This window comes from Phlebotomus papatasi, chromosome 1 (genome assembly GCF_024763615.1).
Source record: "Phlebotomus papatasi isolate M1 chromosome 1, Ppap_2.1, whole genome shotgun sequence".
Classification (NCBI taxonomy): Eukaryota; Metazoa; Arthropoda; class Insecta; order Diptera; family Psychodidae; genus Phlebotomus; species Phlebotomus papatasi.
In genome coordinates, this window is record NC_077222.1 from 74,823,830 (window position 1) to 74,843,285 (window position 19,456).

General features: G+C 36.9%; 3 protein-coding genes across 3 annotated transcripts in view; all 3 read right to left on the minus strand.

The window, feature by feature from the left end:
- Positions 1–6,271: 6,271 nt before the first annotated feature.
- On the minus strand, positions 6,272–8,310 carry LOC129802364 (uncharacterized). Its single transcript, XM_055848119.1, has 2 exons — positions 6,942–8,310; positions 6,272–6,868 (listed from the first exon to the last, which is right to left on the minus strand). Exons 1-2 carry the CDS (start codon positions 8,308–8,310, stop codon positions 6,507–6,509), a joined length of 1,731 nt encoding a protein of 576 aa, XP_055704094.1. The 3' UTR covers positions 6,272–6,506.
- Positions 6,272–9,030, minus strand: LOC129802409 (tubulin-specific chaperone A-like). The gene is made up of 2 exons (XM_055848194.1): positions 8,655–9,030; positions 6,272–8,537 (listed from the first exon to the last, which is right to left on the minus strand). The coding sequence occupies exons 1-2, from the start codon at positions 8,861–8,863 to the stop codon at positions 8,417–8,419; spliced, it is 330 nt and encodes a 109-aa protein (XP_055704169.1). The 5' UTR covers positions 8,864–9,030; the 3' UTR covers positions 6,272–8,416.
- A 4,752-nt stretch (positions 9,031–13,782) lies between these two features.
- LOC129802294 (putative helicase MOV-10) overlaps positions 13,783–19,456 on the minus strand; it is a 31,304-nt gene continuing 25,630 nt past the window's right edge. The window contains exon 11 of the mRNA XM_055848012.1: positions 13,783–15,622. Coding sequence (XP_055703987.1) covers positions 14,256–15,622 — 1,367 coding nt within the window. The 3' untranslated portion in view covers positions 13,783–14,255. The remainder of the gene's footprint in view (positions 15,623–19,456) is intronic.

Sequence of the window (19,456 nt, forward strand, 5' to 3'; positions counted from 1 at the left end):
ATTTCTGAGTTTTGAATTTACTACTTCTTTTTAAGTTAATAGAGTGAAGTGGAGCAGTAATAAACGTGGGGTAGTTGCATACACTGCGATTTTTTTTTAAAATAATTATTAGACTTCAGAGGACGATACCTCAATACCGTCAATACCTATATGAATTCTTAGATACTGTAGACCTCCTCATTTTTCACTCGATTCACTCAAAAAAACGCTCAATACTTTGGACTCTCTATTTTATTATGTCTTAACACGTCCACGTCTACTCTCGTTCTGTCTCCGTCCGTTGGTTCGTCAGTCCTCGTCCGTCGTGGAGCGCCGCCTCGCGGAACTCCGTCAAATCGTCAGTTTAAATGTCATGTCGGTTGGGTCAGGTCTACAACTCGGCCAACCTGACCCTGTGATCGGCCTCGATCACCCTACCGTCCGTCTATTAAATTACATATACACATAAATTTAAAAAAACTAAACTAATATAATAAAAATCTAAACTAACATAATTTAATTTTTTTTCAAGTATCTAAGCTGAAGCTACTTGTCTAATTATTCGTCTTCGTGTGACACTTGAATCTGGTTCTGCACGCAATCAATGGCTCTCCACAATCGTATATTTTTTGCCTCGACAATTCCTGAATATGGTATCTGAGTGATTTGGCAATTCTCCACATCCCTAACCAAGTAACGATCATGTGGCAGCACCTTTTCTACTACGTATGGCCCTTTGTATTTGGGAATCAGCTTCTTATTGGTCCCAGCCGTGGTGTCAACGTTCCTCAAAAGGACAAAGTCACCAACCTGGTATACAACTGGAGACTTATGAGTCTTCTCAAACTGTTTCAAATTTTGCTCCTGCACTCTCGCTATTCTTTGGGCCGCGGTTTCTCTCAAAACTTGTAAATCACGAACTTCATCTCCGATACCCTTCATCTCTAAAAACTCTGTTAGGTAATCTACGTCATCACCTCTCTGATCAACGCCAAATAGCAACTTACTAGGGGTAGTACCGATCGACCTTTGCCACGAATTATTAATTGCGAATTCAACCTTGCTCAATTGTTGGACCCAATCAGAATGCTGCAAAGGTTCACTCAACTTTGCCAACATTGGCGTAATTACTCTGTTCACTCGTTCTACCTGCCCATTCGCTTGGGGTGATGCTGTCGCAACTTCAACATGTGAAATATTCCTCTCGTCCAAAAAGGACTTGAATTCGTTTGACTTAAAACAACTACCCTGATCTGACACTATTCTGACTGGGCGACTGTAGTAGTCGAAAAACTTTTTAAGGGCACAGCACACTTCCTTTGCACTGGTGGATGACACTGCATAAAGTTTCGTGAACTTCGTGAACCCATCTACAACCACCAATAAGTGTTTCCTTTTTGACTGCAAGGAAGGAAGAGGACCTAGGTGGTCCACATGGAGAGTGTGGAAAGGCACTGGCTTTTTTGGAATGTTATACAACGCTTGTTGATTCCTCCGCGACGGGACCGAATAAAATAGACACTTGACGCAATTCTTCACATATGATTCTATCTTTTCCTTCATATCAGGGAACCAGTAATGAGAGCGCATTTTCTCATAACACTTCTGGAACCCAAAATGACCGATCTTCTCATGTACGTGTCGAATGAGATTTACTTCCATCTCAGCTGGTACGTAAAAGTACAATCTTCCTTGTCTATCCTTACGATAGACTTGCCCATCTTTCAGCGCATACATCTTGTGGTCGCTTTTCTCTAGTCTCAACTTCAAGTCCCTTATCACTCCGTCCCTACTCTGGGTAGCACTCAACTGAAAATCTATGTCCTCACAATCCACTGCCGCCACCGGACAATTCCTACTCAATGCATCAACATGGTTCATCTGACTCCCACTTCGATGAATTATCTTGTAATTAAAATTCTCCAATTCTAAAGCCCACCTTTGAATCCGAGGACTGTGTGTCCTATTATTCAATGTCATGGCCAATGACCCACAATCGGTCACGATCACAAAAGGAATACCTTTTAAATATACTCGGAATCGCTTTAACGCATAAATTATCGCCAACGTCTCAAGTTCGTATGAATGGTACTTGGATTCAGCTGTTGATGCACTCTTTGAAAAGTAAGCTACCGGATGTAACTTCTTATCCTGTTGTCTCTGCAGAATCACTGCCCCAAAACCCAAAGAGCTAGCATCCGTATGCAATTCTGTTTCCTTTTTTGGATCATATATCGCCAACACTGGCGCAGAAACCAACTTCTCCTTCAATCTCTCATACGCATCCCTACACTCATCACTAAACTCAAATGTCACCCCCTTTTTCAACAAATTAAGCAATGGACGCGCGATTTTTGAAAACCCCGCCACAAATTTCCTAAAGTAGGAACATAGTCCTACGAATGAATGCAACTCTTTTGCATTTTTGGGCTCTGGATACCTTTCAATAGCCTCCAAGTGGTCATTGCTGGGACGAATCCCTTCCCCAGAAACTGAATATCCTAAATACTCAATGGAATTGTATCCAAATTTACATTTAGATTCCTGAATCTCTAGGCCATTTTCGGCCAAACAAATCAACAGTTTCTGCAGCGTATCTACATGTTCTTCAAAACTCTCACTGGCTATTAAAATGTCATCCATGTATACTATTATCAACCCCTTCTCAATAAATTCTCGCAAAATTCTCACGATAAATCTTTGAAAAACACTTGGGGCATTTTTCAACCCAAAAGGCATCCTCAAAAACTCGAACTGCCCCTCTGGGGTCACAAAAGAAGTGTACTTTATTGAATCTTCCGCCACTTTAACGTGGTGAAACCCACTCTTTAAATCAATCATCGTAAAGATATTCTTTCCCCTCAAATGGTCCAAGCAATCTTCAATCAACGGAAGGGGGTAATTATCACGAATTGTTAATGCGTTTAATGCTTTGTAATCGATACACAACCTGGGCTCTCCATTCTTTTTCGTGGTTAAAACAATGGGAGACGCGTAGGGAGAATCACTGGGTCTGGCAATGCCATTATCACACCACTCTTGAATAATGTTCCTTACTACCTCTCTATCCGAATATGCCAGCCTTCGAGGGCGCTGGAAGAATGGAACGTCATTCGTCAATCTGATCTTAAGATCAAATCCCTCTGATTTCGCTTCCGCATTGAACTTCTCAAAATAACATTTTCTGATCAGATTTTTCAACTCTTTCTGGCAACTATTTGACAACTCTGGACAAACACTAATTTCGGGATTCACTGTCCCAACAAAATCTTCACTACTTGCACTCGGTACCCTGAAATTACACTCTTGGACAATTACTAGAATGTCCTCATCTCTACCGAAAATCTCGAACACTTCATCGAATTCAGCACTATCTTCCCCATTATCTATTTCTATCCCCAACATCCCTGAAAACGGTTCTTCATCTCTACAGGTTAATTCTTCATATTCCTCTTGGCCACTCATATCAGCTCTCCAATTTGAATCCCGATCAGTTAACTTTTCCACCTCAGTAAGACACTGAAGCTCACTCCCAACATCACTATGACTTGTCACATTATAAACGATATTTTTATCTTTAAAATTATCAAGTGCCAATGTGCCCATGACGCACTGGGGAGGACCTGAACAATTGCCAAATTCATTAAAATAAATTCCCGAATCTTTATTATTAAGAGTTAGTCCAATATTGAAAGACTTCATAGCATTTCGTCCCAACAAAACTTCAAATGGCATAACTCTATCTGGGACAACGAATATTTCAACAACTTTGTTTAAATTCATCAAAATTATATGACAGTTAATCTTCCCGTAACTGTAAATATCTGCTCCACTTAGTCCTTTGTAAGGAAGAGCCTCTGCTTTGATACTAGGAACGAATTTGTCCGGCACTCTAGATCTCTGAATCATACTGATTGGGCTGCCGGTGTCGAGCAGAGACATGAGTCCCAACGTCACCTCACTCTCAGAACCAGAATCAAATAACACACTTACCCTCTGAAGAATTTTCACGTCATTAGTCACGTCATCTAAGCTAATCCCTGCCTTGTTGGATTCCTCTGCTGCCGCTGATACTCCTGCTGCTCCCTTGCTCTTGTAAAGTGGGCACTGCTTGAGCTGATGACCAACCTTCTGACACTTGAAGCAAATGTCTATCTCACGCCTGGGCTTGGAACATTCTGAGGAAATATGTCCCCTCTCCGAACAATTGTAACAGCGGGTCCCCTGGGCACTGATCGCTGATTTGACAAGCGATTCCTCAATTCGCTGCACCATCGGAGTTGCACTCATCAGCTGTCTCTCATATCTACGCAAGTTCCTCTTCAATTCATCAATTGTCTTGCATCCTGCGATGACAGAGATATTCGTAGACTTGTCCTGAAGCCCCTCAAGAATTGCGCAGATCACATCCTCCTCATGTATTGGATAGCCTGACACCAAGGCCTGCATTGCCAAGACATACTGGTGACAAGTCTCATTTGATGTCTTCTTGCGTGTTCTCATCTTATCCAATATCTCTCGCACTGTCAATTCCTGGCCAAATTCATCCATCAGTGCTTCTCGCAGTTCCGCCCAGGTCTTGAATCTTCCACTACGAATTAGATCCCTCGCTGGTCCACTCTTGATAAGACGTCGAGCAAAAACAAGGCGGGATCTGTCAGATACGGCAAAATCATCACAAATTGCCTCGAAATCTTCTATCCACTGTTGCACTCTGAAGCCATCATCGCCTGTGAAAGCCTCTACTGCATTCTCAACGTCTTCGAATGTACATTTCACTCCAATATCCTGTTTTGGAACACTCAATTCACTCAACAATTTCACTAGTGTTGTACGAATCGCGTCTTCATCGATCGTAGCTTGTTGTTTTTCATCATCAATTGGTTTTTCTAGAAGATTCGGGGCCGAACTCCCAATGGAATTTTCCATTTGCAATGTTGGCGTCACTCGCTCTTTAACGGCCAATTTGAATTTGGCGGCCGCCGCTGCTTGCTCATCCATCGAATTTTCCTCATCGGAGCTCACTGCAGAATTTATAGGAATTTCTCGTGCTTCCCATGGGGCGCTCACTCCGGAATCTTTTGCATCTTGATTCTTCCCCTTGTTCACTGCAGACTCTCCCGCGTGTGATGGCGTCACTCCAATAACCCTCTCAAAAAGCACTCGAATTTGCATGGGAGATACTGTGGAGGGCAGATTCTCTCCTATGCCCATCAAGGCTTGCCTCATCTCCTCCACTGTGGGCCTACTGTACCCCACACCTGAAGCTGTAGACCTCCTCATTTTTCACTCGATTCACTCAAAAAAACGCTCAATACTTTGGACTCTCTATTTTATTATGTCTTAACACGTCCACGTCTACTCTCGTTCTGTCTCCGTCCGTTGGTTCGTCAGTCCTCGTCCGTCGTGGAGCGCCGCCTCGCGGAACTCCGTCAAATCGTCAGTTTAAATGTCATGTCGGTTGGGTCAGGTCTACAATACTATGGAATCTTATCCACTGAAAAATTTGTCGACATTAATCCTAGTAGTGCAGAAATAAAAATCAGTAATTAGAACTACCTCATGTATAATACTGCCCCAGTTTCCTCTACGTCTTTTTTATTTTGTTTTCCTGCAATTATAATATCTAATGTGTTTTGATTATTTATAGATTTTTTATCTTCTTAATTTGTTTGTGATTGATGTGAAAGTAATATATTTTATTATAAGATATTATTTTTAATATCTTTATTTGAAAATGTAAAACTTCAAAACAAATCGCCTGACGCGTTTTCGAACAATTATTAAAAATAAAAACAACTGGTTTGGGAGGAAAAGGACATGGACGTGGGAAATGAAGAAAATGTTAATTGTCCTTGGATTGATTTTATAGGGAGATCTCCCAGGATCGCTATCTCTAACCGTTTGACCTCTAGGTATGACGACAGTCTGATCATCAGAAATATTAATAACCAGCGTGACTTTCTGAGATAAGAGTGGTCCTCGGGGACTAGAAGATGATAGACTATTTTTGATAGACGACATTTAACCTGTCGTTAAATGTGTAGTATCGGAAATTTTGTGTTGATAATTTTAATGGAAATTACATATAGCCATACTGGTAATACTAATACTAATACTAATACACTTCGGCTTTTATTTTAGCTCAGGCCTGGGTTAGAGGGCAAAAAACCCAGGGATATTCTGAGCTAATTAAGATTATTTGGCAATCGTATTCTAAAATACTAAAATTTAAATATTTATTCCTAGTAGGAAAAGAAAACGAAAAAATATTAAAATGTAATCAAGAAAATTTTAAGAAATTCATGTAACTTTTATTTCAGAAATTATCGCATATTAGATTAGAGACTAATACATGTAAGAGATCGTCAAAAATAATTAATTATAGAATTCATTTGTTAAAGAAATAAGAAATATACTTCACACTGTGTCTACAAGACTAAAGAAATTGTTAATTTAAAAAAAAAATAAAGGAGTGTAAGAAAATTTGTGAATTTCACTGATTTTCTTCGTCAATCTCTGGGGTATCAGTTCGAATTCTTCTGAAGGTATGGCCACCACTGGGATGTGGAATTGCGTGAGGGTAAAGCCCAGAAGAGTGGAATGGATGATCCCATGTCCGGTGGAGCTCCATCGGGCACAATACATCGATCCCAGAGTGCGCGTATGTGAAAGAAATTACTGATATCACGTTCAGCGATCAGGAGTGGATTGTTATCATCATAGATGCTATCGGCGCCAAAAATCGTCTCCAGCCACTGTGCCTGGATGGACTTTGGTTCTGGCGGCAGAGGAACATGTGAAGTACGACGATCGAGGATGGTATCAAGTGTGATTTTTTCCTCTTGATATTCCACAAGAAGATCCTCCCAAACAGCTTGAAGTTCATCTGAGGATTATTGGGAAATAAATTTTTTGAAATTATACAATGCAATTTTTTTTTTAGAGATTCTTCTACTGACCCATTTTCTTCATAAAATCCTCAGCTGGAGCTCCAGTATTCTGACCATCTGCTACAATACGCACCAATGAGAGTTGCTTGAGACGTCCAAAGATTTCAATAAACTTTTTGGTCTCTCTGATTCTCTTTGTGACATCCACGAGAAGCTCCTTGGCTGCTTGCTTCTCCAGTTCCTTGTCTCTCTTCTCATCCTCCATTTGCCTCAATTTCTCATTCCACTCATCAATGAAGGCCTTTGTGCGAATCCTACGCTCCTTCTCCATCTGCTTCTGACTCCTATAGACAGCATTTTTCTTGTGGAACCATTCCCGCTTGGCCTGACGTGCTTTAAGCCTCTCCTGGAGCATCTCAATAGCACCCGGTGCTAGAATAGGGTCCAATATCTCACAAATCTCCATCCGATAGATAGTCATCTGCTGACTCTTCATTTCCCACTCATAGTCCGGAATGGTATCAACTTCTGCCACCATATGTGCCCTTAGCTTGGAGATCTTCTCTTCTATAACTCGACATTGTTCAAGGATAGCCTGTGCCAGAGCAATGTTCATCTTTGGCCCCTCTTCTACTTCCATTGCATCATCATCTGGTGTAGGTGTCGGTTTTGGACGTTTTTGTGTGCTGTAGCCACGCTTCTTGAGGAATTCCTTCAGAATTTCCTGAGCACTTTTGCCGTCCCCAGCGGGCTTTTGGGACAATTTTGAGGTAGAGGCTTTAGAGGTGACAGGGAAAGTCTCCTGTGGCAATTCAAATCTAAAAGTGGAAGCTTTAGAAGGTCCTGGTTGGGAAAATTTTGAGGTTCCAGAAATGGGAGGAGGCGGAACATTGACAGTATTGCCAGAAAAATCAGGAAGAGGCTTAGAGAAATTTGGTGGCGGAACAGTTGGATCAAACATATGCAAATCCGCATAAGACATTGCAGAGGACCTTCGTGGGAAAATACTTCCAGGATTTGGATCATTTTTTGATTTTGAATCTTTCTTTGGGGATTCTTTCAGTTGAAAATGGAATTGTGTCGAATCTCTAGGTCGGTACTCGGAATGTCTCCTGCGGTAATCAGAATATTTGGTTTGATCTTTTGTCCGTACTTCTGAATCCTTTGCATGTGTTACAATTTTACTTCTTCTGTGATTGTAGGGTCTGTTTGTGAACTCCTTAGAGGTCCTCTCTTCACTCTTCTCCACTCGTTTCCGACTCGATGCTTCTGGCTTGTCTGCCTCGTCCATCTTTCTGGGCCTCGAAGAGGCAGTTCGGGATCTAGTAATTGGTCCTTCCTTGGGCGATTCATCTCGTTGAGGTGGTCTAAGATTTCTTAGTGGACTGGATTGTTTAAGTGCCGAGAAAGGCGATAGTTTTGACTTGGATTTATTCATGGTTTTAGTAAGACTGTTTTTTTTGATTAATAATTTTAAAAGTCTTTGTGCATTTGTTAGAAAAAATTAATTTGCCTTCAGAGACACGAGTGTGTTGATGAATATTTTATGGGAGTTGCACTTTTGCCTCTTCAATCACAGCCATTGCATTTGTGTATTCTTCAGTTTCCTTGAGATCCTCCTCAGCCTTGAGAAACTCTTTCAATTCTTCATATGCTTTGGCAAGTCTGAAAACAAATAGAAGAACAACAAAATAATGAACACAGGTGCAGAGAGGTTCATCAATTTTGGAACGGGACTGTATGAGTGAATCATGGTGTGATTGAAAGTAAACTTAACCTCACCTTCGCTGACTGTCCGGAATGATCATAAGGCACTCCTGAAGAACTTCCTCTTCTTTACGGATTACGTGCTCGTCCTTTCCCTCACCCTTGAACTTGTCAATGCGATTCCTCTGGGAGACAGCTTCTTTCTCGTATGAAATTTTCTCTTTGAAAAGACGCTTAACAACACCAGTTTTAATTCTAAGCTGTTTCACTCTCGGATCTGCCATTTCACAACACTTTTCGATGAATCTGCAATTTCCTCTGCAAGATTCTATTGCATATGGGTAATTATGTGATAAAACTTTACAGTCGGTGAAATTTGATATTAGAACTGCTCTCTGTGTTGCACTTCAACGACAAAATACACTAATTCGCCCGGCTGAACACCCATCAAATAACTTTAAGAGTGCTGCGTAATAAATTTCACAGCTTCTGTAATCCTGCCAAGCAGTTAAATTCTTTCTTTTACTGATATTTGTTTTTTTTAATTGCAGTTTAAAATTAAGTTTTGTGAAATTGTAAAAAGTTGTTTTTTGTGGAGTTGAGAGTAGCTGATTAGGGTAAGAGTGCCAAATTCCGGCCAGCTTGCAATTTCGGCCACCTGTCTTGTTCCTCGAATTTCCATGAACTTTTAGATTTTACGTACTTTAGAGATTATACACAGCAAAAGAATAACAAAAAATGTAGCTTCGACAAACGAAATGACGTGAAAAAGATATTGGAAGAATTCCCGAAGGGCAAGGAACTATGAGAATGAAGGTGGCCGAAATAGGGCACCAAAGCTATTTCTATATTTTTATTCATTTTAAAATGTATTAAGAATGATTTTAGAGTAAATAATGACGGTAAACTCATTACAAGGTTCCAAGCAACACTATTTCAGAAGAATAAAAAAAATCAATTTGAATTTAACCCATTCCTTACGATAGGATTACACATCATACGTAAATTAGGCGATTTTGCATGATTTATTTCTGCGCAATTAAAATTCGAATTGCTGCCGGAGAAGGAATTTTAGTTACAATAGTCCTTCAATAACGCAGAAAAAATAGCCCGACAGAAGCAGAAATACATTTTAATGCTTTATTTTAGCTTTTCGGAAAGGTTTGCAAGTACTATTTTGACATCGCGTCGTTTATGATAATTTTTGCCTTTATTTTCTTTCCTAATTTAAATTATGGGTAACTAATCCTTTTCTTAGATAGTTAGACTGCATAAATCAACTGTATTTGTAATTAGTTAATGTAAAGAATTTAAATAAACTCACGAAAAACAAGCGTGTATGATATATCATACGATCCAGAAATTAGTTTAATTTTGAGTTCCCGGAACATCCATTTTGAGGTTATGAATGCAGAAAGAAGTGTAAACAAGCTGCGAATTTTCTAATAAATTTATGATTAAATTTCTCAAGAAACTCAAAAAAGTGAAAGTGAGACATCTGAAAAGACTACAATATGTCTAGTGATGGGTATGTATTAAAAATTTAATCATTATTCATTATAATTCTTGGTGAAATAAGCGAGTTTTCTTTCAGATTCAATGACGTGCAGGTTTCTACTCTACTCGCTGTTGCCTGAATGGGAATCTGTTGAGGATAAGATTTCTTCAGCTGATACAGAAACCTTGCGCAGTGCTTCACATCTTGATATTGTCCTTCTTCCGGTTGATGATGGTAATGGAAATGGACTGTGACAAAGACACAGCAATGAGCGACGAAGAGGGACATATTGGTTCATTGGGCCGTGGATTACTGAAATAAAGCGGAGAATACTTTGCAACCGGTCAGAGCAAAATTCAGCTTTGACCAAATAAACCAGACTATGTTTAAAATGACTATGGACAACGAAATTGTGGATAAAATCTGTGATGATCGAGTATGCCAGACAGCCTGGAAATATGGTATTTACAGTGTCCCTAGAAGAAATATATCAATACCTTGGAATTCTTTAGTTTCCGGCTATGTGAAACTCCCGGAACAAAAAATGTGCTTTGAAACGCAGGAGGTTTATGTACCCCTAATTAAAAATAAATGAATTATTACAAGCGAAATTTTGTTGACCTAGGTTTTCATCAATTAAATGTGAAAATTTGAAAAATTTGAATATATAATACAAGTTTGGTACTTTTTCCGTTCGTTATCCAACGGTTACCGAATTTGAAAAAAAAATAAACTGAACCTCGCAGTGTATGTTTTATCATACACTGTCTCCCCGCGCCCCCATGATAGATAATTTTTTTTTCTTTTCAAAAAAGTCATCTATTAATCTGTAAGGAATGAATTCCAAATTATGAACATTCTATCCCAAGTATTTCTAGTACATTGACTGAATGGGTTAAAATATAACATTTCAAACATGAGACTTTGACGCTTGCATGCAACTATGCCGGAATTTGGCACACTTACCCTACATTATGCAACAAATTGACAACTTTTTTTTTGGCAAACGGATCTTACGGACTCCACTTAGGACTACATTTTTGCCATAGAAGACATTCAGCTCCGATACCTCTAAATGCCTTATTTTTTGATTTATACTCTGCCACTGTTTTATTTGAAGGCACTCAATGGGTCAAGTTGTAGAGGACCCATTGATACCCATTTAACCATTTAATGATGCAAGTGTCCCGAGATCGAAACCTCTAGGTCCTTTAAATCATGAGGAATTTTTCTAGCGTTAAAGGTGTTCGGATTGCATCCAGTGAGCTTCACATGCACTTGATTCCACGGGGCATGGGACTGACAAACCCATCCCTATGTAAGAAGGCCTAAGTTCCTCTATGGGACGTTGTGCCACTATTATTATTACTGTTTTATTTGAAGGTAACTGCGCCAGGGAAAAATATATTCTTAACGGAACCTTGCAGATTCTAATAGTTTTCCCGTCTTTTTTTAGTTTGCAACAATAACAAAAATTACAGAAAATTGGTCATCTAAACAAAAACTATGCATAACACTACATTTTTTTAGTGCACGGATCTCACATGGTACGTTTGGTTCAGTCGAGTCTCTTGATTAAATATCTGTTCCTTGGTTTTGCTCCTAAACCTCATAATTTTCTTTAATTTTTTCTTTGTTTTTGCTTTTTTCACATTAAAAATTATTAATCTGGTTGTAATGTACAAAACTTAATGGAATAGGCTTCCGTTGGAAAGGTAAGTAGTTGTGTCTCAACTTTAAAATACATGTATCTACAAAAAATTATAAAAATGAAAAATAATTAGCAGATAATTTCGGTTTCAACACTTTTTTAATGATCGTTTATTTTTTCTTTTGTGTTTATTTCACTTTTGAACAATCTTCTAACTCTAAAGTAATAAAATGTTCAATTCAGTAATTTAAAGTTCTTTTTTAATATTAACTTAATTTTTAAAAAGGTAATTTGGTCATTAAAGTAAGTGCCATCATAGTTAACAGTTCAACTTGTGCTTAAGTCTATGTTATAATCACAAGCCCTATATGCTAAAAGAGGACAATTTTAGGGTCATTATCATTATACCGAAGAGATCACTAATTTGTAAGACAATTATTATGTAATACAAATAAATAATTTATTTTGACCTGCCGGGATAAAACCATAAAATCAGATAGCAGCGCCATCTAATGAGTAGGGAATTTAGATAATTTCAAATGAAAGGGATCAAACGGATCAAATCTCAAATATTAATCATCTAACAGTAGATAACGACTTTTATTATCTATAGGGGAAAGTCAGGCAGTTTTGAATTGGGGTACCTTTAAAAATGGGCTTTTATTGCTTTTATCTCTTATTTTTAAATGGAACTAGACCTAGACCTTACCATGATATAATTAAGTTTTGTTTCATAAACTTATTGTGAAGCTGAATCGCAATATGGTAGGGCTAGAGGAAAAAATCGAATTTTAAAGCTTGAGGTTCCTGATTAGACATTTCATTAATAACTGTTTAATTTTTTTCTTAAATTTCGTCCAGCTTCTGGCTCTTAAAAGATTAATTTAACTCCGATATGCCTTTTTTATTTACTTTGAGTCGAATTTAGATTTTTTTTTTCAAAAATGATGATAAATAATTCAAGTACCCTGAGTATCCTAGATCTGCATGTCATTAGACATCCTTTATGATTTAACAAACTAGGACATAACTGAGAACTAGCTGAAATAAATTTATTGTTGAATTTAGGAAAAAAATAGAAAAATTGTTCAAATCAAAATGGACAGAAAAAATCATATGGTTAGTAAACAATCGTTTTTAGTGAAGCGAAATACTCTAGCCAGTATTGTTGTTCAAAAAGTCATACGTAAACGAACAAGATAGCTTTTAAGTTCTAAATTTTTGCTTTGTCAAGAATATTTCATTATTTTTATGCATTATGAATTTATGATATAGGTTTAGTTTATCCACTTATCCAATTTAAACCATTTTTACTATGATATTGCTAAATCTGTTAGTATCTTCCTACTGTAAAAAGGGAAATACAGTGCCCGCTTTGTTATTCGGGATAATTGGAAAACAAAATGCCAGATATCCGTTTCGTTATCCGGATGGATTTTTTGAATTTATTCAACGTCTTGAAAATATAATACAAGATTTTTTTAACTCTTTATAGAATTATAATAACGGCTTTAAAGAAGGAAGACATAATTTGAGAATTCTATGCCATTATACTGCATTTACGATTTATACGATTTCTTTTATTTTTAGATATGTGTTGGAGGTGGATTTGAATTTGTAAAGCAAAAAGTTTTTACTACTTTAGAGGTCCTATTTTTCAAATGATATGGTTGAATTTAAAGTTTTTGGAAAGGTCTTGAAATAAGTAATGAATCAAATCCGTAAATGACTTATTTTTTCTCTTATTTCCATTTTTTGTTTGTCCGTATGCCTGTAACTCATACCAGAATTTTCTAGAATGATCATTTCTTTATCAATTTTTGATTTCGAAATGTTTTTAGTGATTTATCAAATAATCGCTAGTAGCCCTAGTAGACGAGTTAGCAAGCACCAAAATACCATACGAATAAATACTTTACAGAGAGCTCTATTTCGTGAGTTATTATTATTATTATTAATAACTAATAATAATAGTTCGAGCTGGGACGCTTTGCCATCTATTTTTTTTTAATTTCATTAGGCTTAGGATTTAGATCGATTTTAAGAAAAAGAAATTTATTATCAAAATTTTGTACTCTTCTTTATTTCAGCTCCCTTATACATTTTTTATTGACTTTTGATTTGTTTTGAAAAGTTATTACGTCTAATTTGCCTACTTCTTTGCTCTGTTAATTCCTTCAAAAGAAAAAAAAATGACAAAGGAACATGAAATAAATTGCACATGAGCTAATGTTCGAAAATTTGTATATTTTACTCTTTGTCTTCAGATTTTGATATAATGTATTTCAAAAGTTTTTTTCTTATAGTATTTTTACTTTTTAAGCCAAAGAGTAAGAGTTTGTGTGTACAACAAATTTCGCAGTTTTTACTTCTCTTCTTCAAATATAACTGTAATTCAAGTATTATTGATATTATTGAATGAAAATTAACTCGAAAATCAATTCAATCATTTTTTTGTGCCTTTTTATCTTTGTATATTCTAGCAAATCTCTCTCTTTCTTACATAAATCAAGAGAATTTACTTTACTTACATTATCAAGCATTTCTTCTTTTTCTTCTCAGTCCCAAAGGGGGGACTAGGGTTGAATCTCGCAAAACGATTTACCGTATAAGTCACAGTTGGTGATCTTGCACGAGAGACATCGTAATGTATTTCAATTGGAGGAGCGTTTACGAATTCATATGTCGAAGGCACATTGACCACAACAGGCTCGGGCCTTGGTCTTATGCAACGCTCGTACGAAGAAGTATCCCCTTTTGCACCAGTATAAGAAGCTAGATCAAATTCTCCTGGAAATATAATCTTTTTTGGTAGACACTTTTCATCTTTAACTTTCTTGTCCTCACATCTATCGCAACTATCCAAATTATTAGAGGCCTCACCAAGGCTCGCCTTTCCCACGACAATTGCATTGGCTTTCTCAGTTGAATTATTCGCAAGTGCTACAGCTCCAATTTCAGACGACACTTCCTTCTCAATGAGATCCATACAAACAGAGGGATTGCGATCATCAGATTTACGTAGATCAGGAATCCTTCCTAAATCATCCTTTGGTACATCTGGCAATGAAAGTGACAACTCCGAACTCGCCTTTACACGCTCAACTTCCCTGGTAGAGCTAGTAGGAGTTATGGTATTTTCCTGATTCTGAACTTGATGTTTAGTCCTTTTCTGCGCAGCACAACCGATATCATTTATCTTCTTCACCAAATTGTTTCCTTTGCAGAAATCAATAAATTCATTCCATGTGGGATCAGTTTGAAGGGTATCCACATTCCCCACTACGATTAGAAGAGCCTGGGCACGTGTTAGAGCCACATTGAGACGTTTGGGATTATTCAAAAATCCCACACCACGTGTCAATGATCGCACAGTCGACAGAATTATTACAGGTTTCTCCTGACCCTGAAATTGCTCCACTGATCCCACATCAATATCCTCCCATTTCCTCTTCTTACACTCAATCGTTATCTTCTGACATTGCTTTTTGTACGGAGTAATGACTCCAATGCAATTTTGTGTGATTTTTCTGCCAAAAATATTTTTGGCTTTCATGAGTTGATCAATATGGAACATCACTCGTCTAACCTCCCTCATATTGTACCAACTTGGAGAGTTATCATCCTGTTCCGATTCACCAATAACGTGCTCAAAAATAATTGGAACCGATTTGTTCGGTAAAAATTTCCAGCCACAAGCCCAACGGGTAATTTCAGGACTGCCCTCAGCCATCAATTCACCACTATAGAATACCTCATCAGAGAATTCCAGAATTTTGGGATGTGACCGGAAATTACGAATTAACTTTGTTATAACACGTGGATTGTACTTTCCAGTGTTTGGATCCTTAGCATAGATCCCCGTATCAATTAGGCGCTCAAGTAGTGATACACCTGAGAAAAATAGCATACAAACCATTAGACTATTGTTTCAGTATTCAGTTCAGATCACTATATTCATATTTAGGTGGACATTTCGGCTATCTACGGTAATAACCTCGAATCACTCCTTCTAAAGTTTTTCAAGGTGCGTAACAAAGCGTAACAAAGCGTAACAAAGTGAAATTTTCAGTCAATTGGATCAAGTTTGAGTTGATTTGAAAGATCTTTGTTTCCCCAAATTTTCAATAAATGTCAAGCAATTATAAATTCAACTAAAGCGGTAAATTTTTTGCTTATTTCTGCTGAATTTTAAGCAACAATACCTATAGCACTGCTAATAGTAAAAAAATGTGTGGCGTTTTAGACGTGAGTGTAGATAATGTTAGCTTCCCTCACACAACAGTTCTTACGACAAAACCTTGCAATAAAGTACAAGTAAGTTATGTTACAAGTAATAAGGCACTCAATGGGTCAAGTGGTAGAGCACTGGCTCTATGATGCAAGTGTCCCGGGTTCAAATCCCCTTTAGGTCACCAGGAATTTTTCTGGCGTTAAAGGTGTTCGGATTGCATCCAGTGAGCTGCTGCACCGCACTTGATTCCACGGGCATGGGACTGACAACACCTCATCCCGTACAAGAAAAAATAATAATGCGTGTCTAGAAATCCCCTTGTGGGAAGGCCTAGTTTCTTCATGGAATGTTGCGCCAGCAACATTATTAAGTTAGGACAAATGTGAAAGAAAGGGCACTGTGCAAAAATCCTCTTTATAGTAGTTACTATAAAACGTTTAAAACTGTGTTCTAGCGGTTCTAGCAATCCCCTTTAATGCAGGGTCGAAGGAACACCTGTTCAGTAAGGTACACTTGTTAGCAGTTTCATCAAAATATTGAAATTTATTTAATGTGTCTAATAAAATGGAAGTAAAATGATTTTTTTTATGTTCCAATAAGAAGAGGTGTTGTATCACAAATGATACAGAATCGTCCTAATCGCCCATAGAGGGTTAAAGGCAACTACGAAAAGGGCCCAAAAATTGAAAATTAGTGTAAATTGAATTTTAAGGACCAAGAATAACGTCAAGCTAATTATTAATTGAGTCGAGGCCGTCGAGGCATAAAAATTAAACATGTCTTTCCGAGAAACCGACTTCGTCAAAAGCGACACAATTTGCCGAAAACAAATCCTCTGCATCCTCTGCATCGCAAGACGACGGAAAAACACACAAGTAAGGAGTACTTTGGACTACCCCACAGTCACTCAGAATGTCATCTTCTGAGAAACCCCATCGCCTTCTCTTCTCTTGATCATGCAATCCCGCTTCTCAAACAATTGAGAGCTCTCTACGTTCTCCCATCTTGGTTGCCACCAGGAGGAAGACTTTCCTTGGACTCGACAAAATCTGGAGGGACGACATCCTTCCATAGATTAAGTATTGCATCTAATGGCCTCTACACACTAGGGAAATTTTTGTACATAATGAATCAAAATCCCTATGCTTGTACATAAAGTTCTCTGGTGTGTCAAGCTAATTGATTTCGTCAAATTAGTTATATGAGCACTAATCTTTGGAAAATTAATGATATATCCTTATGAAAATTCACAAGTTTGACATTTTATTTCTTGAAAACGGCTTAACCGATCTTAATGAAATTCGGCTCAAAGTCAATGTATGACTTAAGCTTTAAATTTAGAGATTATCCAGGTGGATATTTCGTCATTCGTCCATATACAAAAATACTACTATTAAATATTTTCTAATAACAGTTTTACAAGGTCAAATGTTAAAAAGGTTATAGAGAGTGTATTTCTCAACCTAATGAGTTCATGTTTGGGTTCGCTGGAAGGGTATTGCAATTTCTGACAAGTTTGAACTGGCTCCAATTTCCAATCGATTATGAACCGATAGATAATTTTTGTCCAAAAATCAATTGTATTATTCCTATAAGGTATACCGAACGCTTTTTTGAGTAATTTATGATTCGGATCAAATTGATTGTTAACTGGTAAACGATAAATGATACGAAAGTACTTTTTAGATGTAGAATATACGCCACGAGATCGAGCTTTTCAAAAATTCCTTTTTAAAAATATCACTGATTTTCACAAAATGTTTATCATCTATATCTGTACTACAGCTACTACGACACAGTAATGGCAAAATCATAAAGTTCAAAAGTAAAAAAAAAAATAAGTTTAGACATTAAAATTCAATATGTCACATTATTAAATATTAAAAAGAACACTAATTAAAAAAAAAGTACATGCAAAGAGTATAAAATGAAACATTTTTGTAAATCTTTGAATTAATTAATTTAGAATGTAAGCATTCTCTTAGAAAATTCGTATTCATTTCAAAATATTTTTCCATCATAGACTAATTCAGCTTTTTTTATCTATAGGGGAGACTGGGGCAAAAAGTCACAAATCGAAAAATTTAAAATTCAATATCTTCCAAGGTAAAAAAGATAGCGGTTCAATTTTTTTCTATAGATAGCCTCCATAGACCTTCTTCAATGTCGTAAGTTTCTTAGAATTTGAACAAGGAACTTATAAAATAAAAAATTTCGAAATTTTTAGCCCTATTTTTGAAATATTTTCCTTGCAGAAGATAACAATTATTACCTACTTATTTTTCAAAATTTATGCACTGGTGAATATTTTCTTTTATAATTTGGGTTTTTTGAATAAGAATCCGCTATCTATTTTAAAATTTCATAAAAGTTCTTTTCTCCAGAAATCCTTTTATTAAAAATGGCCACTTGTGGTAAAAAGTAACAAAAAAGCGAAGCAATTTGTGATGTCTCACGGCGAAAAGAAACGTCATTATCATGTCTCGCCGCCTGTTGTTTGCATTGGTCAAACGATTCCCGTCAAATAATATCTGCAGATATCTTTAAGATTTCTGTAGAGAAAATCTACACCTCTACAGAATATCTGCAGATAAATTCTGTAGATATTCTTACGAATTTTATTTGGGCTTGGGACAAAATTCGTCAGAATATTTCGGCAGATTTATGACGAATCTCTGATGAATTTCTGTAGATATTCTGTAGATTTTTTCTACATTCCAGACTTTCCAGACAAGATGTGTCAGAAGAGATGGAAAAATTTTTCACTGAAGTTTGCGAAATTCTATAGAGTTATTCTTAGTGATATCACGGTGTTTATATAAAATAAAGAATTCTGCGACGCCGTGTTACAAGTAGAGAAAAGTGAAGTGAAAACTTTAAACAGAGTGTCGACCAAAATTTCGTGTTTTTGTATCATTCGATCGGTGATTTTTAAGAAATTAGTATTTTTGCTCGCAGTTTTTTTACTTATCTAAAATGTGTACTCGGTAATGCTTGTTAAGCAGAGCATACAATTTTCTTTATAACTTCTACAGTTTCTTCATAAATCAACAATATTTTTGTGAAGTAATGGAGGTTATGCAGATTTTCTAGGGAGAAATTCTGCCGAGAATCTGCAGATTTTCTCTGAATGTACTAGAATATACCGTTAAAATTCAAAAAACCTCCGAGTAAAATCGGCAGGTAGAGCAATGATTTGACGGGTTTGCAGTCTTTTGTGTGTGTGTTTTTTTTCTAAAATAGCTTGAAAAGCGCTTTTCTCGTTTTCTCACTTTTCTCGCAGAGAAAACGGTGTTTTACAAAGATGTAGTGTAGAAGATGAATAAATTTTCTATGAAAATATGTCCTCTAGGTATTTTTTTCAAATTTATGGAAGCCTGTAATGAAGCGAATCAAAATATTATAATACCCAATGTCTGGTACTATTTGTCCCAGCATTTTTGAGAATAGTTACAAAATTACCTTTTTGAAATTGGATCGATAAACGTATTTCT